We start from the raw sequence: 27,917 nt of genomic DNA, 5'->3' as shown, positions 1-27,917 counted from the left end.
TCCACAATCCACTTTTATTTTGAGGAAATCGGCATCAAAAACAGACTTAAAAAATTCAAAACATTATGGCTCCTGTATCTGTGAAAAATTGTTGCTGTAAATTTTGAGTACAATGGTAATATAAATCCACACAAACCATGAAAACTTTCGGATGCACGTCATTTTGTTTCTTGGCAATATCTGAAGCATCCAATAAATACCTGACTATAATGTTGAACACCCTGTCTAGCTCATATCTCTCTGTCAGGTATTTTTATACATAAGATGAAAGTGTGTCTTATCATGTTTGTAGCCTACTGTAAACCCTGGTCAGCTGTTATGCGCTAAGTCAAACTAACGTCTCTTCCTCCTCTCTGGTTTTTCACATAAACAAAATGATGTTATTACTTACTTACCCTCATGTCATTCCAAAACTGTATGACGTTTTTACCTTTTCAGAACGCAGATGCAGATATTTTGAAGAATTGTCCGTGCAATGAGCGTCTTAAATTGGTTGTCTTGTACATGAATAAGATCACTCTTTGTGTCTCTATATGGAATGCTCCATTCTTTTCAACTAACCTTCAAAATAAAAAATAAAAAAATGTTCTTAGATTTTACTGGTGTGAAATAATAAATATATTTTTTGAGGGGTTAATTACTTCTGTGCCTATAAAAAAACAACACTTGATATTTTATAAGATCACTGTCCTTGCAGTAACCACAACCATTATTCTTATCTTTAGACCTCGCAGGTTAATGAGTATATTATACAGAAATCTCAATGTATTAAACTGATGACCAAACTGTGGCGTATTTTGGCCACCACTTCATTAGTATAAGTGCATGAGTTGGGGTGTAATAACATTAGCGCATAGAACAGGTGAGCATATGTATGAATGTATAGATGTTTGTCTTTGTAAGTCATGACATTGTTTGAGGAGCCTACAGTTGTGTTGGCACCTCCAACGGCTGCATTTTCAGATCAGATGGGGCAGCTTATGTGAGGTCCCAGAGGGTGGCGTGACCCCAGGGAACATTAATCAATGGCTTTGACAGGAGTGTGGCTTCACCAGCATGACTTCAAGGCCATTCTGCTGCTCAGCACTGTCATGAGTTTGTGCTGGCTCTTCAAGCTATTTGCCCAAGCATTTGATAAGGCCCCACATGACCCAACTAGTGGACTCTAACAAACACTTACAGACAGATCCCAATAGTACTCAGGATTCAGATGTTTTGTAAAAAAAAAAAAAAAAAATGTTATGTAGGGGCTAAAACTCTTGAACAAAGCACCAACCTAGGAAACTCAATGGTAATGCCCTTGTAGGCTGACATGTAAAGCAGCAATGTTGATATACAGTCCAAACAATGCTGTCATGGATTCTGTCATGATGAATTATTCACCCTCACGTCTTTCGTCCCAAACACGTAAGACTTTCGTTAATCTTTGGAACACAAAAGATCTTTTTTATTAAATCTGAGAGCTTTCTGTCCCTCCATTGACAGCTATGCAACTAACACTTTGATGCTTTAAAAAGTTCATGAAGAGATTGTAAAACTAATCAATATGAATTAAGCGGTTTAGTTTAATCAGCAAACATAAACAGAAGGTCAGCCGAACCTGCTTGACATGATAAAACAAACCTCATTGGTTCTTGCTGGTTGTTGCGTAACACGAGAATGAACCTCATAAGCCCCTTTCACAGATTCCGGAAAATACACAGATAATGTGACCCGGTATTTGTCCTGGTATTGTTTGATTTCGGTTCATTCACACTGCCAGTGATTTTCCGGGATCTGTGAGTCACACACAACCCGTAAAGATCCCAGAAAGACACATGACGTCAGGAAGAGACGTGTAACGTACGCGTCGAAAACATGTACACACGCATACCGTTCCACAAAGCTGGTAAATGATCTCAGCTTCAGCGTGGATAGTGAGGAGCTCCTGGTCTCTGCTTCGTTCCAGTTTGTAGACATTTGTTCATCCTTTCTTTGTAGATGATGAACACAAACTTTCTTCTAAGAGCAACAGGGTCGCGTGATGGCACGAGCGGCATCACTATGACACACCCCTTACGGCATTGGTCCTGGCTTTTGTTCACCCAGCGCGCGTTCCAGGACAGATTCCGGCAATGTTAGGTCCCCAACCCGGCATCGATGCCGGTATCAATCCCGGGTCATGTTTGCGTTCACACAGAAGGCGTTCTAGCAATTTCCCGGCAATTTCCCAGGATCAACGCGCTGTGTGAAAGGGGCTATTGTTTCTTGGTGAAGCTCAAACGTGCTGCGTAACACATGAGAATGAACCTCATTGGTTCTTGCTGAAGCTCAAACATGCTGCGTAACACATGGTATCTCGTAACAATGAGTAACACATTGGTATCTCCCGTAATAAGACCATCTCAGTAACTGCTTAATTGTTCCAGAACATGTGTAGACCCCTTTCTAAGTTTCAGGTTTGAAACGTAGAAGTAAACAATAGAAAGGCAAACTTCTGATTGCGTTTTAAGGAAATTTTGTAACTTTTGTTACTCCGACATGACATGAGGTCACAATTTACATGTGCAATAAATGGGAGACAGCAAATAATACTTTTTGAGTTCCCATTTGCTCCAGCAGTATTGCATTTAAATGACTATGGATTACTGTATGCTAATCAGAGGAGAGAGATATACAGTAGGTAACATCCCTTGGCAGCTTATTAAAAACTCCTTTGCATCAGTGTTAATTATTGTTTATAATTAAATGCCTGGGTTATACTGTATAAATCAAAGTGTACAGTAGAGTTAAAATGTACACCAAATATAGTTACACTTTATTTTGAAGATGACGTGGTTACATTGTACTTACTCAAATAAGTACTGAAAAATACTATTTAACATGTACTTATTATAGAGTTAGATTTGGTTTATGGTTAGTTGTAATTACTTATCAATTACTGTTATTACTGCAGTACACATCCGTCACCTTAAAATAAAGTGTTACCCAAAATATTTGTATTGAGCAACTATATTTAGGATGTATATCAAGGTCAACAATTGTCATCACTCATTGTGTGGAAAACAAGTATTGCTTAATTGTTCAGCAATATACAAGTAAATTGTTTTCACAGTGGTTAGTGCATCAACAATGCACCATAACAGGTATAGTATGTTCATCCATTTAATAGCTATTTCACACCTGCGTCATTCTAATACACCTCAGTTGGGTGTGGAGCGATGCGATGAAGCTCTTGCTTTATGAAAGTGACTTTTGAGTTGCAATCTCGAAATTCAAATCATGCCACTTGTTTTCTATGGCTATTACATCATGGAGCCTGCCAAGGCCATCAATCCCATTGCTTACAGAAGGTTAACATGTCATCTACCATAACGCCAGCTTCAGCACTTTAGTGGGCGTCTCACACTTTGCACCAATCCAGCAAAGCCTGAGATGTCAGGGCTGATGACAAACAACCATAATCACAGAACTGTTCTCAGCGAAAATCATCACTCCTCTCGGGGCTTACATTGTGAGCGTGCAAGTCACCTGCACCTTTGCATATATATTTCTCTCTCGTAAAATGCACTTGAGAACTGCTGACAGTCAAAACTATCTCAGATTTTCAAATGATCCCATACATCATGGTTCAATTCAACCTATAGCTCAAGATGAATTTGGATCTACATGCACTGAACAAGCCGAACAACTGCATGGTGTGCAAATCGCAAGCATTCAGCTTAGGTGTTTAGATGATGTGATCCCTTTGGATCACGACCTTTACACATTACTCTGCTCTGAAAATCAGATCTATACAGTTCTCTGAGGCTCGGCATGCTTTGATGCCTGTCAGCTGAGAAATGCACTCGCCTGCCTTCAAATGCAGTGTTGACACACACACGGACACAGACAAAGTGCTCGGACCACTCAAGTTCTTAATGTCAGGATCTGACCTTGGCTGTACATTCCAAACCACACTGAGTTCTAGTTCTTTGCTGGCCAATGGCTTGGTCACTTAATTATGCAGTGATATGGAATTGGTTTCCTTTTAAAAAAAAATAAAAAATTAGACATTATGATCATCTGTTCCTTTTTGTGTCATTTCTGGTCAAAAGCCACTGAGTTGCTTCGGGTTCACACCCACAGACAAAGTCTAACTATCTGCAGCATCTAGCCAGCTTCTGCAAAAATCTATTGAAGCAGATATCAAAGACAAAAAAAGACAAAGCAATGCCATCTAAAAGCTTTTTTCAAAACATTCTGGCTTGTATTGGAAAAAGCAGGTGAAGGATTTACACCTTTTTTTTCTCTGTTTTCTGCATTTTGAGGTCTGCTTCGCAGATTGTTGCAGTGAATTTTGGGAAGACAGGAGCGCTGTGCGTGCTTCTAAATACAGAAAGAATGAAGAATGTTTTAAGCTCAGTAGATCAAATTCAGAAATGTCATTTGATTAGCTCTTTGGACATTTTTGTCTAAATATTTTCACATTTCTGAAGCATTTCTGGCAACGCTTTAAAGACTTCAGGTCTACAACACAATGAAAGGTAAAACATCTTGAGTCTAAAACTGTGCCTACGAGAAGTCCAGGTTAAGCGATCATGATATAATATTTTATTATATCATATCATATCATATCAAATCATTTCATATCATATTTATTTATATTAGAAGTTGGTTAGTTTCTAAATAAATGTAAAAAAAAAACGTTGCTGCCTTATTTTTTGTATAAGTACAATCAACTTGGATGTTTAAGTAATTTCAACTTAAATTACATTAAACTGACTTAGTTAAAATTAGTTGAATCTTGGTCAACTTATTTTTTAAAAAGTTGAAAATGTAAAAACATACAGTATGTTGTCATAACTGATAGATCATATCATTTTTTACATGTATTAGTTTTAATAGATTTTGTTGTTGGTTTTATTGTAAATTTAGAATATTATAATAATATTAATTTTACCTTTTATTGATTCTTGTTGAGTATACCAATCTTTTTTAAGTTATACCCAGCGATTTCTGGATAAAACTGGATTGACAATTGATTACCACAATATTTGTAGAAAATTCTCATGTCACAGTCTAATAAAGAGACCTTTTTCAAGCAAGGGACAGGGCTTGTTATTTAGATGGAAGTATAATGCTTTAGTTGGATAAAAAGGTTTCCCATGCCGAAGATGTAACAAACTTTCCATAACATCATTCATAAGATAAGATAAGCAGAGTGGATAATGACAGCATCAGTCTCATCTGCAGCTTTATGTGAAGGTCACACTTTAACCCTGGCATAGAAATCAGCAACTACTTTGTAAATCTGTGCACAATTCACAGCCATTTTACAAACATCTCTTTCTTTAATTTAAGAGTTCTCATTTTCAGAAGAGACACTCAAAGGATTATTAGGAGTGAGTGAAGAGTTTCTCCATATTAGAGTGAGCATGGGATAGGTCTGCTCCAATGACCTAGAGCCACATGCCATGTAGCCGCTGGGTTATGCAGGTATTTCAACCATGTAGGTGTTTAAATCAAAGTCGAGTGGGAGGCCGGGAGGGCTTGTTGTGAGACTAAGTTAGATGGGGAGGGGGAGTCTTTGAAATATGGTTGGGAGAGCGCATGTTATCTTTTCTCCTCGCCATTAGACGTCCAGGTTTGGTGTGTCATTGGTTGCAGCCCAGAGCTGGCACCAGCTCAAAGGGGATGTTGAGAAATGCTGCCCATATGGTGGCACTATAAAATCTAGCACAGATCACAACCAAAGACAAGGATCTGTTCAGGACGCCAGCACAGCATCAATTCAAAAAACACATTTCCCACAGCACCTGAGGATTTTTGCTCTCCAATACGCCAAGGAGACCAGGACCAGTTGCTTAAAGGGGTGAGTGTTCATTTTAAGTTTGTGGCCATAAGGTTGAGCACTTGTAATTTCATTAGTGGTGGCAGATTAAGTTATTAAATAAATTAAAAGCAGTGTCTTTTCAAAGCATGGGCCCTGTATTATTGATCTTGCTATAGATTGTTTCATGTCGACTGTTCTGTTTGGCCTTTTTTAGGGAGGTCCTGTCGGATTTATTATGAATATTCTGCGTCATGTTATAGTCCTGCTTCTGCTGGGAATCATTTCTTGCCAGAACAACAATCGCAACGTCAAGCCGGGTGGAAAACCTGCTAAGAAGCCTAACAGCCAAGCTGTAGAGGCAACCCAGCATGGCCCTGAAGATGACCCAAACCCTGGGCTGGCAGGTGCTGCCGATTCCAGTAAAGAAACAAATCCCGGAGGTCGCGGCGCCAACCAACAAAGCGCATCTGTCAACAAGCCTGTGGATGAAATGAAGCTGCACTTTCTTAAAAACACATTAGTGACGTGCAACGACGGTACTGCTGCTGGGTAAGACACAACAATGATATCTTCACTGTTAGCCAGAGGTGCATTTAATAAACTTGTACCGTATTAAACTCCATGTGTCATGTCAATGACCATTAGCTACATTAAATATTGGTCCTTTGACCGTTTTGAAAATGTCCTCATATGGTCCTCATGTGTTCCCCACACCATCTATATTTATTTGTGCCCCACAGGTTTTACCTAAAGGAGTTCAAAGGAAGTAAGAGATGGCTGATATTTTTGGAAGGTGAGTATTTTAAACAAAGTTAATTTTGTCGAGAGAGGTCAGCGGGCTTAAATGCGGTGCTCGGCGTTATTTTGACTGCTGGTCATCTTCTTAGACATGTCATTTTTCTTGCTTTTGCGGAGCACGTCACATCACGCTGGTTCACCAGGATGTCGAGAAGATATAGTTTCACTGGACAAGAAAAATAACATGCAAAGTCAAAATTAAACAATACAAGGAGAACAAGGCGAGAGCACATAAATAATGCAACGTCTCTCAACAAGAGGAAGTGACTTTAAATGGATGGGGAGGGACTAATAAACTTACTAAATACGTAATTGTAACAATAATAAGCCGTAACTGTTCTAACAGGCTGATGTGGATTAATTGGACTGTTTTTGTTAAAATAATATATTACTTTGACTTTTTACCAGAACATAAGGGAGGAATCACAAGTTAAATACAGCAAATTTGTGTCAATATTCAAACTGTCTAAACTTTTGAAGTCTGCACAAAGGATGACTGTGTGTGGTTAATTCCAATTAATCATATTTAGGTGGCTGGTGCTGCTACAACAAAGAGACCTGCGATTCTAGATACAAAGCTGTCCCCCGACTTATGAGCTCCACTGACTGGCCTCAGACACGCAAAGGTATAGGCTGATATTAACCAGACACACATCTGCTAGCAAGCCATATTTCTGTGATTCTTAATAAAAACAATTATTTGCAGGGAGTGGTTTGCTATCAACACAAGCTGATGAAAATCCTCACTGGTATAATGCCAATATTGTGTAAGTTTCTGAGAAATTCAAGAGTGAGATTTATATCACCTATAATCAACGTCTAACTGACTCATCTTATCTGATATATCTTATGTAACTAGGTTTGTTCCCTACTGTTCAAGTGATGTGTGGAGTGGTAACAAAGCAGCCTCGAAATCCAAACAGGGAAAAGAAACAGGTACATATTTCAGCGATACATTTGGTCTGACCATTACCATTTTTGTTACCAAAATTAGGATGCTCTATTTCTTTAATCCGCCATAGAATATGCTTTCATGGGATCTCAAATCATTCGGGAGGTGATCAAAGATCTTGCCCCGAAAGGACTGAAACAAGCCAAAGTTGTGATGTTGGCAGGAACGAGGTGAGATCTCACTGGCTGTGTAACCAAACTTGTTTGATCTATGTTCCTCAAATGGATTTATAGTAAAATATAGATTCATTAATAGTATTGATCCCTAAATACAGTGAGCTTTTTGCATTGGCCCTTTAAGAACTATAATTATTATAATTCCCACAATTGGATTTGAATTCACTTATAAACAGACAACACTAGCAACCATTACACCTGTTGCTGCATATTGAGATCTAATAACAAGATGCTATGAACAATTGAAACAGAGCCATCTGGATTGCCATGAAATCCTATTCCAGTCCATGGACCACCCCTTGAGTTTTACCTCCATGCACTGACCGAAGCACTATTTCCAGCACATCCTGTTGTCTACCATTTTTAACTGCAGCCTATAATGCTATATAGACAATGACATAATATCTATATCTGTGTCCTGCCATGAGGGATTCTTCCAAGGTTAGCAACATGCTTTGTTGGTTTTCCCAAAGCATTTGTTAAAGCCATTTTATATTCAAAGAGAAATTAGTAGTTCATTGGTTTGACAAACTAGATTTTGCGGGCTGAGGTAAAATTTTGGGATTGAAAGGTTCTTATTCATTCCTGCAGTGCCGGTGGAACCGGTGTGCTGCTGAACATTGATAAGGTGTCCAGTCTTCTGGAGCAGCTGGGTGCAGATGCTCAGGTGCGCGGCCTTGTCGACTCAGGCTGGTTTCTGGAAAGCAAACAACAAAAAGTTCCTGACTGTCCGGACAGTGCTTCCTGCACCCCTGTAGATGCCATAAAAAAAGGACTCCGGTAAAGTATACACTCAATTTAGGTTTAGGACACTTAATGTTATTTACAATTAAATGAAAATGTATTATACTTTTATAATTATAATTTATATTAAATGCAGGTAGTTGAATATGTAGTTGAACAAGGTTTTTTTTGACCTACTTATTTTTGAGTGCTTTTTTTATTGTATTGGGTTATGTTTTATTGGTAACGCTTCCTTTTACAGTCCAGTTACCCATGTAAATAATATGTACTTATTTTAGTAACTACTAGGTAATAACTAGTACTAACCCTGAACCTACCCCTAAACCTACCCCTGTTCCATGTACTTACCTTATATTAGCCAGTACTTTAAAGGGTTAGTTCACCCAAAAATGAAAATTAAGTAATTAATTACTCACCCCCATGCTGTACCAACCCCGTAAGACCTTCGTTCGTCTTCGGAACACAAATGAAGATATTTTTGATTAAATTTGAGAGCTGTATAACTACCACATTGGCTGCCTAAGGGACTGCCTCTTGACGGCCCAGAAATTCAATGAAGAAAATGTTTAAATATCCCAAGTGACTACCGTGGCTCAACTATATGTTTATCAAGCGGCGCGAATACTTTTTGTGCGAAAAAACAAACAAAAATAACGAGTTTATTCGACTATTTCTTTTCTTCCTTGTAGGCCAGAAACGAGACTTCCTTAGATTTCCACGACGCATGCGCGAGAATTGCGATCTGAAGTAGTGTAAGCAGATCGCAATTCTCAAATATGGACAAATATGGACAAACCCAAATGTTGGGTTAAAAATGTAATTTAAACATTTAACCCAATGGCTGAGTTTGTCCATCCATATTTGACCAAAGATGGGTTGTTTTAACCCAGCATTTTGTTTTGTCTGTGTATCACACTGAGGATTTTAAATACAGATACAGACAGTAAAAATTGACTGGGAAAAGTCAATACTGTAGTGCACAAAATGAAAATGAACATTTGTATTTATACAGTACATTTATTTTTCCAGAACTGTGCTATACGTAAGCTGAAAATTCTCGGTTACTAGACATTTTTACATGTCTTTCTCTAAAACATACATATATTCATAAATATCTTCCAATTGCTCTTCAATGACAAGTTTATTCAGTTTACATGTAACACATTTCTACAAAAAAAATTACTGTAAAACTACAAATGTATTTACACAGCACTGGTACAGCACCGCTGCTGCTCAGAGTTGCGATTTTCCTCATGGTTCAAAAGTGGTGGTTTGTGTTGTCAGCAAACTCTGTATATCGATATATATTCCTATTTCAGTAAAAAAAAACAATCTTTAGCAAGCATTACAAACATTATATATATCAAAATAATTGATGTTATATCATAATATAACATATCTGACAGATTTTGAACACTGAATGGATCATTTTGCATGTGATGGCTCTTGAGAGTTTCACTCAGAATCAACTCATCAGTTTTGATCAACAAGCCATGTGCACTTAGTCATTGTGCAAATTGTAGACAATTGCAATTGTTGTTTTGCACACATGCAATTTGCTTAAATCATTAAGCAATTCTAATCTGACATGAACAAAAACTGATTGTTGAGAGATCTGAACTTTTGAGGGGGGGGGGAGTTGCGATTGAGAAAAACTGTAATATAATATTACCTGCAAGTACCAAAAAAATGTAAGATTTGAATTACACTACAAGTGCACAATTAAGTGCACTTCTTTTGTTGCTCATGCAACTGTGCTACTGTTTCACGATTAGGCATTGGAATCAAACTTCAAGGCATAACTCATGCACATATTGTTATTTTCTGATGATTTAATATCTCTGTTAGTTTGTGGAGTGGTGTTGTTCCAGAAAAGTGCAAGCAACAGTATAAAAGAGGCGAGGATTGGCAATGCTTTTTTGGACACAAACTGCACTCCTACATAACCGGTGAGGGTGTGCTGTCTGTGCGATATGAAAAACATTCTCACAGAAGTGACTAATGCTAATAAGAATGACTTCCTTTAAAATAAGGATGTGTCCCTTTGTAGCTCCGCTATTTGTGGTGCAGTGGTTGTTCGACGAGGAACAGTTACGAGTGGAGAACATTTATATGGGTGGCCAGTCACTCTCAGAGCAGCAGTGGACCTACATGCAGAACCTGGGAAAAGAGCTAAAAAACTCCTTGAAAGATGTCACGTGAGTATATTACTTTCATAATGTATTAAGTCACTAATATCTGAATAATCATGTCAAAATCATGCATTGAATGTGCAGTGTAACCTTATAAAATGTGATTAATTAATCTTCATATTAGGATGCAAACATTATGAATCTGTGTTTTGCTCAAGGCTTTATATCTCGTGTGTACTAAAATGTCCTGTTGTATGTTGTTTTAGGGCCGTGTTCGCTCCCTCCTGTCTTTCCCACACTTTGATAACCAAAAGGTAAGGACACGCATGCAGGCACACTGAGACACACTCCTCATGGGTGAGCTCACAGCCTGCATTTGAACACTAGTCCATCATGATGCATTCTAGGTGTCACCAAAATGCCACCTCATGGTTTCACACTTAATTAATGGCTCTGTCTATGAGCTCAGCTGAGAGAGCAGCGGGACAGATGATTTGTGAGGTGAACCGTGAAACTGTATGGCGAAACACAAGCTGCTTATAAAGAGACTGATGGGACATTAAATTGCCAATTAGTTTAAACTTTCGTCTAAAGCAACTTATAGTGCACTTAAAGGGCAAGCTTAAAGGGGGTCACAGGATGACTTAAAAATATATAGATTATTATTAATATAATTCATATATTAGTTATAATTTATTTAATAAGTAATTAAACATTTATTCTAATTAAATAGTACACTATATTGGTACTGTAAAAATTACATTGGGAATGCACTCTTTCCACACTTAAGCACTTGACTTGCTTGACATAAGCACAAATTTTTACTTCTATAATGTGATCTATTTCCTAATTAAACAGCATTATTAATTTTAAAATGTAAGGCAGGGCTGTATTTTTTATTTATTGGGAATTGATTGGATTGTGAAAAGCGTTCCATTTCAGACCCATATTGCAGTTTGCTGGTTAACATTATGTAACCCAATTACAAAGACAAAAATGTTTTGTTTGGATTGCATGATCAGATTCCAAAAATTAAGTACTTAATTTGATTATATTACATTTTAAAATACTCATATTCAGAGTACAGTCACTTTTTTATTGATTACATGAATGGCTGTCAAACATTCATAATTCATTGGTTCTTCCTACTACTTATTTTTTAGCTTTTAAAAGTTCCTTTCTAAATAAGCCTACTGCTTCACTGTAAAAAATGTTCATGATTTGTTATCACAACATTTTTTTCGTCTGTAAAATCAACTTAGATAATTTATGTGGTTCAGATAACATAATATTTTGAGTTTCTGTCTCTGCTCAGAAGGTCTTGGAATTACACACACAGACCAGCCACTAGTCATGAGCTGATCACTGAAAACTGAGACACACAGCTTTTCATCACCGCATTTACAGAAATCATATCACTTCTGTTTTCTCAACATTGCAACAATGCATATCTATTCAACTCCTGATGAACACATTCAGTATTATTTGAACCTGAAAGTTATTATTTGGAAATGAATGGAAGGCTTTTTTTTTTGGTAGAATTGTCTAGACAGTGACATGAAAGTTACACTAATTCTGATATGACTGTTCAGACTGAGGTCGCATACAAAACAGACTTGTATCTAGGAAAAGACTACGCTATCTCACATCCAATTCGTACGAATTCGTACGAGTGATTAAAAAGTGGCTAATTCGTACTAATTCATACGACCTCACTCGTATGAATGGTACGATTTGTCCAAACCCACGTGATGGGTAGGTTTAGGGGCATGGTCAGGGGTAGGTCATTCGTACGAATTCATTGAATTGGCCAATTCGTAAAATATGTACGATTTACCAAAAATGTACTAACTCGTACGAGTGAGGTCGTACGAATTGTTACGAATTAGCCAATTGTACGAATTCTCGTGAGATCGGGTTGGAAAAGATCAGACTCTACGTGGTCTGTGCTGTTCACGCTGTTATGAAAAACACATTAAAGGAGTAGTTCACTTTTAAAAAAAATTTTGCTGATAATTTACTCACCCCCATGTCATCCAAGATGTCCACGTCTTTCTTTCTTCAGTCGAAAATAAATTAAGGTTTTTGATGAAAACATTATATGATTTTCTCCATATAATGGACTTCATTGGGAACCAAATCGGTGCAGCTTCAAAGGGCTTTAAACGACACCAGACAGTGAATAAGGGTCGTATCTAGCAAAAACGATCACTCATTTCAAAAACTCGAGTCATTTCGTTCATTTCGGTCGTTTCATGAACCAAATGACTCGAAAAAAGATCGTTCGTTTTGATGAACGAGTTCGAACAGGAGAGTCACAAACGCACATCACAGAACAGAGCAAGGAGAGCATTTGTGTTTATAAAACAAAGTTTTTTTCATTTATTTTTGAAATGACCAATCGTTTCGCTAGATAAGAGCCTTATTCACTGTCTGGTGTCATTTAAAGCCCATTGAAGCTGCACTGAAACTCTCATTTGGACCTTGAACAGTTTGGTTCCCATTGAAGTCCATTATATGGAGAAAATCCTGGAATCAAAAACTTTAATTTCTTTTCGACATGGACATCTTGTATGACATGGGGGTGAGTAAATTATCAGCAAAAGTTTTTACACCTTTAACAAACCAAAACAAAAAGCTGGGTCAATTTTTCCTTCCTGATTTTTTCTCTTTCAGCAATTGGATGGATTTCCAGGTCAAGGGGGCGTCACTTTCCCGTGCTCTGCAGTGCTGGGACAAAAGCCTTCAGGAGGCCAATAAAAACAGCAAAACCGCTCTGAAGGGCTGTCCCTTCCATCTCATCGATAACTGTCAATGGCCACAGTGCAATCCAACTTGTCCAGCCCTGATTGACCAGGCCACGCAACAGGAAATGACTCTGCTCCAGGTGCTGGCCAGTATGGGCTTGGACCTGCAAAAGCTAGGCTTGGATGTAAGCAGGGATATTTCAGCCAGCATGGTCAGCAATGGTGGCTAAATTAGCATTAGCGAGTGGTTGTGTTCTTATCGACACAGTTCGCCTCATCCATAAATTCGAGATTGTTCAGTGGCTTCCTCTCTGGCCACTTCCAGAGATGGACCTGGGTTTGTCTAGTGAACATGTCACTGGATTTCAGTACCGACAGTCTGCCTTTAAAACCATGTTCTATCAACAGGAATGATTTCGGGTTCTCCAAGTAAGCGGTCCTGAGCAACCTCTGGACACAGTTAATCAATGGTTATCACGACTAAATAATCTAATTCATCACTTCAGTAAGAGAACTAGTGTCTGAATTCAATGTATTGAACTAAAACTGTCTGACAGCATACCAATAGAATTAAAAGAGCTGAATTTACTGTTATTAAATCTGAAATAATTGTGGAGGATTTAGTAGGATCTTTGCATCATGTTTTGGAGAAAAACAGAGAGCAGTCTAAGAACTGCATGTATTTAAAAAACAAAAACAGGACAGCAGAACATTGCAGTAACCACATTTTTTCAAACATCCTGTCACAATACTTACTCTATACGTTATGTTTCTTCAATATTTCAAGTGCATGCTGTTTTAAGACATTGTGGTCTATTTTGTAGACGAGAGTCATAAATGTGTATGGATAAATGTGGTATCTGTTTCTTTTTGCTTTTAAATATATATAGTGTGTGATTAGATATTGACAACCATCCTCAAATACAAAAGAAAAACCTTTATATATAATTATCTCTCATCCACATAATTGTCTGTTGTCATGATCTGTAATCCATCAAGTTCTTTTGACATTTATAGTTTGTATAAAATTACCTTGAACACTAATAAAAGATTAATGAAAACTTTTACATGTACAAGATGTCCTTGTCACTGGGAACAGCTTATAAATCAAGTGATGTTTTACTATTATTATTTTGGTAACACTTTAAAACAAGGTTAATTAGTTAACAACCTTAGTTAAAGGAGTAGTTCTCTTTAAAAAAAAAAACTTTTGCTGATAATTTACTCACCCACATGTCATCTATGATGCCCATGTCATTCTTTCTTCAGTCGAAAAGAAATTAAGGTTTTTGATTAAATCATTCCAGGATTTTTCTCTAATGCACTTTACTGGGCAAGTTCAAGGTCCAAAAGACATTTTCAGAGCAAACTACAAACTGTTCAATGGGCTTTAAAACGATTCCAGACGATAAATTCTTATCAAGCGAAACGATCGCTCATTTAAAAAAAAAAAAGTTATGTTTTATAAGCTCAAATGGTCGCTTTGCTCTGTTCTGTGATGCACGTTCGTGACTCTCCTGTTCAAACTCGTTCATCAAAATAAACAAGTCTTTTTTCATGTCATTTGATTTATTCAATGAACGAAATTAACGAATTGACTCGAAAAAAGATTCGTTCATTTTGATAAACGAGTGCAAACAGGAGAGTCACGAATGCGCATCACAGAACAGAGCAAGGCAACCATTTGAGCTTATGAAACTTAAACTTTGTTATCTTAAAGATCGTTTCGCTTGATAAGACCCTTATTCATCCTATGGAATCGTTTAAAGCCCTTTGAACAGTTTGTAGTTTGCACTGAAACTGTCTTTTGGACCTTGAACCGTTTGGTTACCAGTAAAGTGCATTATATGGAGAAAAATCCTGGAATGTTTTCATCAAAATCCTTAATTTCTTTTTGAAGAAAGAAAGACATGGACATCTTGAATGACATGGGGGTAAGTAAATTATCAACAAAAGTTTTTTTAAAAGTGAACTACTCCTTTAACATGAACAATATTTCTTAAGCATTCATTAATCTTAGTTAATATTAATTTCAACCTTTAATACATTATTAAAATCAAAGGTAATTTGTTAACATTAGTTGATGCACTGTGAAATAACATGAACAAATAATGAAAAGCTGTATTTTTCTTAACATAAATTAACAAAGATTAATAAATACTGTGAAAAAAAGAATTGCTCATTATTAGTTCATGTTAGTAAATACATTAATGTTAACTAATGAACCTTTATGTTAACTAATGAACCTTTTTGTAAAGTGTTACCTTTTTATTATGTAAACATGTAGAAAGTTTTCTGTGATGGGTAGGTTTAGTTGGATGCTTTCCAACCTGACTGACACATAATGCGAATTCCACACCTTAAAAACTTTTTTTGACAATATAAAACAAAAAAAGGAAAATTGAAGGGGAATGGTTAAATTTTACCCTGTTTGAAATGTGGTCTCAGTCATTCTTGTTTAATAAACCCACAATGATTTCTTAGTTGTAAAAATGTGTGCTCAACCACAATCTTATCAGATATCCTATTTCTACTCTTCAAATGGCTTGTTGCTTTCAGTAATACCAGGTCGCACATCATCTCACTGAAAAGATAACTAAATTGAACTAAATTTAAACGACATTATACTTAATAATATTATATGGGGATGTTGAAAAGCTTGTCACTGGCCATCTTTCCGGGGCATCCCTGGACCGTGGCCCGACACGCATCCTGTTGAACCTACAGAGGATACACATACTGTAGTTTTTAAGTTTGCTGTCAATGTCTGGCAGGTCTGCGAATTTTGGTTTCCCATGCAATTTCAATTTCCAAAAAGAATCAAGTGGAAACTTTGAGTGGGAGTTTCATGGGTAAAAAGTCTATGTTTTCACATTTGCGTTATTAAGCAAAGGCATGACTAAGACATTTCTCAGCAGTGTTCGAACTAAATATGTCTTGAGGGGAATTTTACAACTATATCCATGCATAAACAATTCATGAGGTACAATACGGTGAGGGATACAGGTCATATGTAACTCCACAGACTGGCTTCCTGTAAACAGCAGTTTGCTGTCTGAAGTCACTTGAGGTATCAAGCAGTTCCATTTCTTGCTATTGTGCGAACACAAAGTCACTATAATTTATAGAATTATAAAATATGGAAGATTGAAGATTCATTGAATAAGTAAGAACAAAATGTGTATTGCATTAACTCTTTTTTCCCTAAATGAATGTAGAAAAGATTTGTGCTCATCCATGATGCAACATTGTTTATTTCGCATCTCTTGGCTATTATTCTGATTAAAATGTATGCAATGTAATGTTTCAGGTGCAAATTCTCAAGCATTTAACTTTAGCCGATAAGATACAGGGCTGGCTAAACCAGAGCAGCTATGCAAGCGATGCCTCATGTCACAAATAATACTGGAATTCTATCAGCAACGTTGGCTCTAGCATCAACAAGGCATTTTCACCCACAGGACTGCCGCATACTAACACAGTCTCATCCCAAGAAGTCATAACTGACGTCTTGGGACGTCTTTTGATCATACGTCAACATCCGCCTTTTTGGGGTACCCTTAAACGTCGGTTACATGACGATCCCGGGCCGTCATACAACTGACGCTTTACCTTTAACGTCGGTTAGGTGACGGGGTAGGTTTAGGGGTAGGTTTAGGTCTGGGATATAGGGATAGGATCCGATAACGTCATCTAACCGACGTTTAAGGGTACCCTAAAAAGGCGGATGTTGACATATGGTCAAAAGACGTCCCAAGACGTCAGTTATATGACGTCTTGGGATGATGTTTTTCCCTTTTCACACCATTATGTTAACCCTAGAAATGGTTGTGTGTGAAAATCCCAGAGCAGATTGTGAAATACTCAGACCAGCACGTTAACTAACGTCAACAAAGATGAACAAAAACAGTAACAAATGTATTTCTCATGGTTAGTTCATGTTAATACATTAACTAATGTTAACAAATGAACCCAGTTGTATAGTGTTGCCTATATTTTATTTATTTTTTTATTGCAAAATATGCATATGTTGAAATATATAATTATTTTGAGAGCGTAAATAGACCGACTTGAATAGGCTATAAGAGGTACAGCATCAGAGCTAAAGAGTTCTTTTGATGCATTTAGCTTGTTTCAAATCTCTGATTGGTGGAATAGTCAGTACAGCAACATGAAAAACAATTAAGTTTTTCACTATTCCGATTATTTTAAAACTAAGTTGAAATAATACAGAATAGTTTTTACTTCCAGAACCCAACTGTTGCTCTCTATTAAGCATAACATAAAACATCACTATATATTTTAATAGCTATATCCTGGTTAATAAGATAAAAAAAATTTAAAGGAAATGAAATTTCTGATCTTCCTTTATGCTTTTTATGCAAAGTGAAATCAGCAATAAGATCTTGGGTTGCTTCAGGTGGGGTTTTAATTTCCTGCACCATTTGACGTACCATAAGATAATGTATTGTGGTTTTGATAGGTTAGATCTTCCTGTTTTTGTTAAAACCACAGGCAAATATTCATCTCAACTTCTATTAATTTTAACGACACATATATAGAGATATATACTACAGTGGTCACATAGTGCAAGCTTGCTTGCATGCACTTTGACAAACTTTCCATTTAAGCTAACGACATTTGTTGTTTTTTTTTACTCAGGAACTTTCATCTGCGTTTTGCTTTCTTTGTGATTTTGGGGTGGGGGGTTGTGTGTTCCTTTTCTCTCTCTTACTCTTTGATCTCTTTTTGATGAAACTCAAAGCTTGATAGCTGTAAACAATCTATATGACCTGCTTTTAAACAGTTTTTTAAACAGTTTTAAACAGTACAAATTCTCTCGCCTTTGCTTAGATTCTCTTTTTCATTTTTCTCGGATTATCAAATTTTTTTTGTGCTTAACCTTTATTTGTCTAGCTGTAAAAAAAAAAGTAAATTTCATATATATTTTCATGACATGAACCATTTTACATTTTCTTTTTAATCCGATGCATTTGGACAAATTATGTTTCATCGAATTCTGTAAGACAAAAAAAAATAATAATAATTTACACGTTCTTTATTTTTTAGCATAAAAGTCTTTTTTTAAAGATTCTGCTCAAACTTAAGTCACTTATAAGTAATTAAATAAATAAATAAAAAAAACACCAATGGTTTTTGAATAAACAGGTAAGTGTACAGGTGATCGTACCAACTGAGGTTTATTCAGTTTGTGTGGGTGAAGTGCAGCAGTTCCTTTACCATGCAAATCACCTGAGTTGTGGCCGAAACACGTCTTCCTGCTTAGGTTTCTTTCCTGGCAACAACACACACAAACCCACAACTGCACACGTGCAGCAGTGTGCGTTTACCTGTGCAAAGTTGAAACTCTGGGGTGGAGGGGGGAGGGGGGGTTGGAGTAACAAGTGGTTGAGGACAGGGAACTTCAAATAACAGAATAGTGGGGAAAAGCATGTTAGCCTAAATAAAAGCTAACATGTAAAGCGTCAGTTGTATGACGGCCTGGATCGTTATCTAACCAACGTTTAAGGGTACCCTAAAAAGGCGGATGTTGACGTATGGTCAAAAGACGTCCCAAGACGTCAGTTATATGACGTCTTGGGATGAGACTGCGCTGAATAGTCAAGAAGAAAGGCATGCTGTGGTGGGATACTTTACAACAATCATGCTTTCTTATCATTCAATAAGATTCTAGTGGATAATTATATCTATTCTGCACTGTTAAATGTCGCTGTAGATTTAGCAGTAGGCCTACAGTACAGTAAAAATCTACAGCACAATGCTGCATTTCAATATTACAGTAAAATACCGTAATTTACATTGCATTCTGGGTAGTTTTGTTTGAGCGGGAACATTTTACAGTATATTTTAGTGTTGCTGTAACCTGGCTGCAATGTGCCATGCAGTAATACAGGTGGGTCATCATTTACTGTAGATTCTGTTGAATCACATTGTGTAAAAGCAGTTTTACCGCATGTCACATTATTGTATAGGCCTATATTATACTTTACCGGATAAATATGGCTATCATATTTTCAAAATTCACTTATTATGACGCAGTGTTTAAGAATTTAAAATTGAAATTATAAGCAGACAGTGATGATAAAAAATACATTTTGTTTTCAATTATTAATGTTTGGTTTAATTTGAATTAGATGGAATGGTTGTGCAAAGGTAAGGCAGGTGTTGTTTTTCTTGAAACAGTGCAGGCTGTGGTAAAAACCCTTTCCTCTGGTCTTGGCTTCAGAGTTAAAAGTGGTGCTTCACCTTTTTAACACAGCGTGAAACAGAGCTCTCGTATTCACTGTTGTTTGCAGTCCTGGTGAAACATTCAAAGAGAAAGTCAGCTGAAATCATGCATGCATTTACCGGTAAGCATCTCACTTTATTTGCTCAATTGCACCGTTGAAATATAAATAAATAGCTTTGCAAATCTTTAAAAAATGTAGAGGATGTGGTCACAGAAGAGAAGTGATCCATTAGCTTTAATGAATTCGCTTTAACCCTTCTACATGCCTTTCTATGAAGGAAGGTTATCTTTATGTGTACTCTCTGAAACACTGTCTTTTTTTCATTTTTGACAGTTTTTTGTCCTGTGTTGCTGATATGGTCGTGTCACATAAAGGTAATTTCATTGATTAAAACAGGAACAACTGCACTCACATTTAAATTTTACCTCAAATTCCAGAGGCATATTATACCCAACAATGAAATTTCTGTCATAATTTATATATCATATATTTAACACAAAAGGAGATTTTAGGCAAAATGACAAAAATAACTCACTTTTAATGCACCCGTTTTGCATAGAGTGGAAGTGAATGGTGACTGAATCTGTCGTTCTGACATCTTCTGTGACCATACAGAAGAAAGAAAATCTGTAACACTTTACAATGAGGTTCCATTAGAAAATAATATCACTAGTAAACTAAACTAACAGTGTGCAAATACATTTATTACAGTATTTAATAATCTTTTCTAACGTTAGTTAACATGTCAATGTCACCTCAGGTCCATTAAATATGGACATATACAAATTTTGATTTTAATAATGTATTAATAAAAGTCAAAAATTAACATTATTAAATTCTTTAGAAGTATTTTTCATTGATAGTTCATGTTAACTAATATTAAAGGAGTAGTTCACTTTAAAAAAAAAAAAAAATCTTATCTTTTGCTGATAATTTACTCACCCCCATGTCATCCAAGATGTCCACGTCTTTCTTTCTTCAGTTGAAAAGAAATTAAGGTTTTTGATGAAAACATTCCAGGATTTTCTCCATATAAAGGACTTCATTGGGAACCAAACGGTTCAAGGTCTAAAATACAGTTTCAGTGCAAACTGCAAACTGTTCAAAGGGCTTTAAACGACACCAGACGATGAATAAGGGTCTTAGGACCCTTCGGGTCATGACTGGAAAAAAGATTTGTTCATTTTGATTTTGAACGTTAGAGTCACGAACGATCATCACAGAACACAGAGCAAGGCGAGCATTTGTGCTTATAAAACTTATTTATTTTTTAAATGACTGGTCGTTTCGCTAGATAAGACCCTTATTCATCGTCTGGTGTCGTTTAAAGCCCTTTGAACAGTTTGCAATGAAACTGTCTTTTCACTGAAACCTTGAACCGTTTGGTTCCCAATGAAGTCCATTATATGGAGAAAATCCCGGAATGTTTTCATCAAAAACCTGAATTTCTTTTCGACTGAAGAAAGAAAGACATGGACATCTTGGATGACATGGGGGTGAGTAAATTATCAGCAAAAGTTTTTTTTTTTTTAATGTGAACTACTCCTTTAATTAACTAATGTGAACAAATGAACTATTTCTGAATCTTCTGGAGGTCTAGTTATTTCTCTGAACACCTTTTAATGCACATTTAACTACATTTCAGCTCTAAACAGGAACCATGCACAGATTTCAGACTTTATTGTGGTTGTACATTTATATTATAATGGCACCTTATGCTGAGTAACTGATTCCTTGGAAGGTTTTTGTGAAGCTTCTGCATTATCTTTATTTCAGAAAAGTTGGTCCAATGAGACCACTGAATACCAATCCACAACGGATTATGAGTCTACCAGTGAGGTGGATTACAGTGGTCATGAATTCCTTTGCGAAAAAGGCTTAAACCGTAGCTTCCGCAGCTGGTTCCTGCCCACCATCTACACCATCATCTGTCTCCTGGCTCTTGTGGGGAACGTTCTGGTCATCCTAACCTACCTTTACTTCAAGAGGCTGAAGACGATGACTGACGTCTACTTGCTCAACCTAGCCATGGCCGACCTGCTGTTTGCGATTTCGCTCCCCTTCTGGGCAGCTAGTTTCATGAGCAAGTGGCATTTGGGTCTGTATCCATGCAAGGCCATGTTCACCATCTACAAGGTCAGCTTCTTCAGTGGCATGTTCCTTCTCACCTGTATCAGCGTAGATCGCTATTTCTCCATAACCAAGGCCGTCTCTGCTCATCGCTGTCGCTCCAGTGCGGTCTATTATGGACAGGTATCTTCTCTGGTTACATGGGTGATGGCGGTGATCTTTTCAATACCTGACATGGTGTTCTCTGAAGTCAACGTCAATGGCACCTGTGTAGCAAATGGCAGCAACTATGAGGACTACCGCATTAAGATGCTGGTAAGTCAGATGGTCCTGGGTTTTATTCTTCCAGCGATCGTCATTGGATTCTGTTACATCTGTATCATCAAGACCCTGGTCCAAGCCAAGAACTTTGAGAGGAATAAAGCCTTCAAGGTTATCATTGCAGTGGTGGCTGTCTTTGTGTTCAGCCAACTACCCTACAATGTAGTCATGGGAGTGACCACTCAGGAAACAACGGACTGCACCAACGACAACAGTCGTCTTTACGCCATGGATGTGACCAGGGCCGTGGCCTTTTTGCGCTGCTGCGTGAACCCATTCCTGTACGCCTTCATTGGGGTCAAGTTTCGCAATGATCTCCTGAAGCTATTGAAAGACTTGGGATGTCTCAAAAAGAGCCACCTCATGTACACCCACTGCGGTAAACGGAGATCTTCTGTCGGCCTGGACACCGAGACCACCACGACGTTTTCGCCCTGAATGCTCTTATATGCTTGAGAAAAGTTTTGCCAGTTTCAGTTACAGTGGTAAATTGCTTCATAAGCTAAGCTAAATGCTTAAGCATTTAGAGAAAAAACGCCTGTGGAGGACTGAATGGTGACATACTGCAAATTTTGCCATGCAGTATTATTGTACAAAAATTTCTTCCTGCTTTGTAACAATATGCTTTTCACTTCTTGTTTTTGATTTCCCTTTGAGAGAATTTTTACTCTTTGTGATTTATAGCCATGTTGTCTTCAATATCTTGTTTTCAGCATCAGTTTGTCTATATTTAATGTACTGAGACTTTGAAAATAAGACTTTTTTGAAGAAGTTATGCTGACTGTCCATTAAATAAGCCGCATAATTCTTTTTTATGGTGAAATGGCTCTTTAAAACATGCCTTCTTCTTTATTATTTGTCAGAGTTGTTTTAAAACTGAATAAATCCCAAAAAATAAATATCAACTCAAGACTCAAGTTGCTTTGTGTGTAATACCATTTCCGTTAGCTTCACATATTCTGCACATCAAAATAGCGTCACCCGTCATCTATTTGGTTAGTTTCACAAAACAAGTCACCTTAAAATAAGTCTCGAACATCATGTGAAGGGGAAACATAGTTAGAAATACCAACATAGAATGCAAGCATTGTTAACTCTTTCATCTTATGGTTTTGTCACCCTCTATACCAGTTGTGAGGAAGACATTCACTCATTGTCTGTGGTCACAGTATCTACTACGAATGTGGTTGTGGTGAGTTAGTCTGTTACACTTAAAATGTCCTGCATGCAGAAAATCCTGCGATCGTCCTGCGATTTCATTTTCATTGATTCATTTTAAAGATACTGGCCAAACATTTGGTCACAAATTGAGATAAATAATGCAAGTCCCAGAGGCTTTAAAGGGATAGTTCATCCAAAAATGAAAATTCAGTCAGTAATTACGCACCCTCATGTTGTCCCTGGTAAGACTTTCGTTCATCTTCAGAATGAAAAGGAGAGAATGAGCGAATTCATCTTTGGTTCCTCTGTTATTGGCTTTTGACAGCCTGTCTGAAATACCCATGAGCAAAGTTGAGAGTTGTCACACTTTTTTGGGGGATTCTTCTCAAGGTGTCAGAGTGATACTGCTTTCTCCAGGTATGACAGATCAACGTTAAAACAAAATGAAAAAATGGCTTATTCAGAAATATATATATTAGCTAATGTATTTGTCTGGTTTTATTCTTCTCAGGATACATGAATTGGCATTTAAGGAGCTTGTCTTTTTTGTTGTTGCTGCTGCTGTTTTATTTTGCGATTTTTTTTTTTTTTTTTTTTTTTGCACATTGTATAGGGGAATTACGATTAGACCACATAGACTAATATGCTGACCATGAGTCAATAATGAAGACCAGGAGTAAAGTTGAAGTTCAATTAGATGACAGAGAATTAACTGAAGACAAAGTTCTCCACACTTTCATAGGCTGTATAAAATGAGTAAGAGGATCCAGCTTCAAAACAACTTACGATACAGAAACAACACTTAGTAGCCTACTAGTCATGTGGATAATCAGAGGATGCATTTCTAGTTCAAGTTAACAATCTAGCAGCATCCAAACATGATATTCTGTTCTTTACACAAATAGGTTTATAAGAGATACCATATTTGACACATACGTAAGAAACTTTGGTAAGGGTCACAGATAAGTCATAAATTCTGGAAGGACTCTTCTCATCAGGGACAGATAGTCTCATAGAGACTAGTTTTAGTTTTAAAGATATGTACAACTATAGTCTTATAGTCTTACTCCAAAACATGTGTTATGTGTAATGCAATTACTCCTTACATTTTGCATTGCACCTAGCGTTTTCTAAAATCAGTTTATTTCTGCTACAAAAGAAGCGATATCACCATCTACAGGGGATATAATGTGCGTCACCCAATTGTCACAATTGTCGTTTTGAATATAGATCTGCTCTTACTGATGAAATGTAAAATCAGTGACCACACATATGTAATCTATATAATGTTATTAGCTCACTTTCATTCCAACCCCTGTAGTGCTGAGTGCTAAACCCTAAAAAGAAGTACACATGCCAAGTGGATACATGTATGTTATCGACCTTCATGACCGTAGACACTGTTGTCTACATTTCTCATACAGCTATTATCATGAGAAGAGCAGACAACATGGCAAATCTCTTTCTTCAAAATATAACACTTGATCAATTACAAAACAAGCACATATTTAGCCAGGCTAAATGAGTTAACACTGTTAGGCTACTTCCTGACATGGGTCAGAGACTCCGTCACCTCTCAGATTCCAAACACAGACATTGCCTGTAACAGTTACATAAATACCAGAATACAATGGTTTTAAGAAAACTATGATTTCCAATTCATTATATAATGCAAGAAGAGTCAGCCTTTGCAGCTAAATGTTAGGTTAATAATACTAAATATTATTCCAGGATAGGCGACTAGACAGTTACTGAGGTTTTTTTTTTGTTTTGTTACTTTTTTATTTATTTTTTATTTATTTTTATTAATCGTCTTTTATCATCCACATGCATAGTTGGTTAAAACATAACAGCAAGCATTTCATATTATTTAAAGGAGTAGTTCACTTTAAAAAAAAAAAAAAAAAAAAACATTTGCTGATACTCTAATACCTCCATGAGCATTTGAAACGGTTCAAGGTCCAAAAGACAATTTCAGTTCAAACTGTTCAAAGGGGTTTAAACGACACCGGACGATGAATAAGGGTCTTATCAAGCGAAACGATCGCTCATTTAAAAAATAAAATTATTTAATAACAAAGTTTAAGTTTTATAAGCTCAAATGGTTGCCTTGCTCTGTTCTGTGTGACTCTCCTGTTCGAACTTGTTTATCAAAATGAACGAATCTTTTTCCGAGTCAATATGTTCATTTTGTTCGTTGAATGAATCAAATGACTCGAGAAAAGATTTGTTCATTTTGATGAACGAGTTTGAACAGGAGAGTCACGAACGCGCTTCACAGAACAGAACAAGGCGAGCATTTGAGCTTATAAATTTAAACTTTGTTATCTTAAACTATCGTTTCGCTTGATAAGACCCTTATTCGTCGTCTGGAATCGTTTAAAGCCCTTTAAACAGTTTGCATTTTGCACTGAAACTGCCTTTTGGACCTTGCCCTTTTGGTGCCCAGTACAGTGCAGTATGGAGAAAAATCCTGGAATGTTTTCATCAAAAAAGTTCTTTTCGACTGAAGAAAGAATAACATGAATATCTTGGATGACATGGGGTGAGTAAAAGTTTTTTTTTTTTTTTTTTAAGTGAACTACTCCTTTAAGCACCCAAAACCTTATCAGTTTGACAGTACATTTTTTACAGTTTGACAGATCCCCATTTGATATATTAATAATAAAAATAGCCTACAGATAGCAACTATAGCTATCTAAAACATCCAACAGTTGTAACATAGCCTATTTTTGGCAGAAAATGTATTATCTTAACAGATAATCTATTATAAAAATCGCTTATATCCTATGAATATATTACACTCTGTTCTGCAGTTCTTATATGCCGCCACTAGAGCACGCTCTTGCATTAAACTATCTTGACACTGAGAATTAATTGAGCACATTACGATCCAGACAGTTCTAAACATGAGCAGCAGGGGTCGCCGTCCTTCTGCAAACAGCAACACATGAGAGGACAGAACACAGGAAACTGTTAAATGTGTTGGCGGTCGAGGAAGTGCAGCAAGCAACACTAGGGAATTATCTTATGGGAAGGACATAGTCACCCCTAAACCTACAGTAGGAGCTAAAAGATTCATATTTTAAGCAATGTTTCAGAATTGTATGCCTTCTTGAATCTTAAGGCCAGAAAAACAATTACATGGACAAAAACTGTATATATAAATAACCAAAGGTCATCTGCGTGATGTCTGTGTGAACAGAATCAACACCAATATCTCAGATGCTGTATTAATAGACTGACTAGGTTTCCCCAGAGGTATGTGTAAATTTGCCAGCAGTAGAGAGGATAATCATGCTATGACAGCTAGTTAGGAGAGAAGACATGCTAAAAAGAACATGGCTTCAAAAGCAATGATTTATGTTCTGTTGCTATGGGAACCATTCACAATTGGCTTGTTGTCTTGGTAACAAGGGCAGCAGTGAATTGAGTTCAGCGGTATGCAGTAAGAAAGTTTGTTCTGACTGTTAGTGGTGTTTGCGATAGATGTGAGACTCGATAACCATTTAATTTTTACATTTGAAAAAGTCAGATATTTGGCTACATGTCATGGATCTCTTTAAGGGTTAGTTCATCCAAAAATGAAAATTCTGTCATTAATTAGGCCTACTCAAACTCATGTATTTCCAAACCCTTAAGACTTTCATTCATCTTTGGAACACAAATAAAGATCTTTTTTTATTAAATCTAAGAGCTTTCTTTCCCTCCATTGACAGCTACGCAACTACCACTTTGACCCTTCAAAAAGTTCATAAAGAGATTGTAAAACTAGTCAATGTTCACTTAACATGCGAGAACCAATGAGGTTCATTCTTGTGTTACGCAGCACGTGTGGTAGTTGCATATATAGCTTTCAAAGGAGGGACAAAAAGCTTTCATATTTCCTCAAAAATCTGTATTTGTGTTCCGAAGATGAACGAAAGTCGGCTGAGATGAAATTCACCTCCAAATCCGAGGCCATGGTCCTCACTCGGAAAAGGGTGGCTTGCCCACTTCAGGTTGGTGGAGAGATCCTGCCTCAAGTGGAGGAGTTTAAGTTGGGGTTTTGTTCACGAGTGAGGGAAGGATGGAACGGGAGATTGACAGATGGATCGGTGCAGCTTCTGCAGTCGATGTACTGGCCTTTTGTGGTGAAGAAGGCGGCTCAGCTCTCGATTTACCGGTCAATATGTTCCTATTCTCACCTATGGTCATGAGCTGTGGGTCATGACCGAAAGGACAAGATCCCGGATACAAGCGGCGCAAATGTGCTTTCTCTGCAGGGTGGCTGGGCGATCCCTTAGAGATAGAGTGAGAAGCTCGGACACTCGGGAGGAGCTCAGTGTAGAGCCGCTGCTCCTCCACATCAAGAGGGGTCAGCTGAGGTGGCTCGGGCATCTGTTCCGGATACCTCCTGGACGCCTTCACCACTTTAGAAAGTGGGATCTTGGTGTTTGTTAAGCTCTTCAACTAAACTGATTATCTCTCCTCAATTAGTAAGCTATACAAAACATTATGTGGGTGCAAAAATAACAATCAGGAAAGATAACTTGCCTGCAAATAAAAATGCTTGTTGCTGGTGTTAATTTCCCACCTTTGTTGAGAAACAAACATCTTTGTTGATCCTGGAACAACATTTCAAACAAGCAACCAGATTTGAGAGACGGTTTTACAGTTATGTCAAGTTTAGGATTACAACCAGGATTAGGTGCTTCTAAATCACTGTTATTCATCTATGATTCCCCTCTGATTTTAGGGATGAGTTATGGGTAGGGTTAGGTTTAGGGGT

General features: G+C 37.1%; 2 protein-coding genes across 3 annotated transcripts; both read left to right on the top strand.

The window, feature by feature from the left end:
* Window positions 1–11: 11 nt before the first annotated feature.
* On the top strand, window positions 12–14,410 carry notum2 (notum pectinacetylesterase 2). 2 transcript variants are annotated; one of them, XM_089133838.1, is made up of 12 exons: window positions 12–5,833; window positions 6,009–6,343; window positions 6,535–6,587; window positions 7,123–7,218; window positions 7,299–7,359; window positions 7,452–7,528; window positions 7,615–7,714; window positions 8,312–8,500; window positions 10,313–10,413; window positions 10,515–10,662; window positions 10,863–10,910; window positions 13,273–14,410. In XM_089133838.1, exons 2-12 carry the CDS (start codon window positions 6,030–6,032, stop codon window positions 13,571–13,573), a joined length of 1,488 nt encoding a protein of 495 aa, XP_088989964.1. In that variant the 5' UTR covers window positions 12–5,833; window positions 6,009–6,029; the 3' UTR covers window positions 13,574–14,410. The 2 variants fall into 2 exon arrangements, with proteins under 2 accessions (XP_088989964.1, XP_039545625.2); XM_039689691.2 differs by having other exon boundaries at window positions 12–6,343.
* A 4,707-nt stretch (window positions 14,411–19,117) lies between these two features.
* On the top strand, window positions 19,118–22,884 carry ccr7 (C-C motif chemokine receptor 7). The gene is made up of 3 exons (XM_039689020.2): window positions 19,118–19,714; window positions 19,928–19,968; window positions 21,371–22,884. Exons 1-3 carry the CDS (start codon window positions 19,699–19,701, stop codon window positions 22,421–22,423), a joined length of 1,110 nt encoding a protein of 369 aa, XP_039544954.2. The 5' UTR covers window positions 19,118–19,698; the 3' UTR covers window positions 22,424–22,884.
* The last annotated feature ends 5,033 nt before the right edge of the window (window positions 22,885–27,917 follow it).

This window comes from Pimephales promelas, chromosome 8 (assembly GCF_988280905.1).
Source record: "Pimephales promelas chromosome 8, fPimPro1.hap1.1, whole genome shotgun sequence".
NCBI classification, from domain to species: Eukaryota; Metazoa; Chordata; class Actinopteri; order Cypriniformes; family Leuciscidae; genus Pimephales; species Pimephales promelas.
The sequence above is the reverse complement of the archived record's forward strand: the minus strand, read 5'-3'. Positions and strand labels throughout refer to the sequence as shown.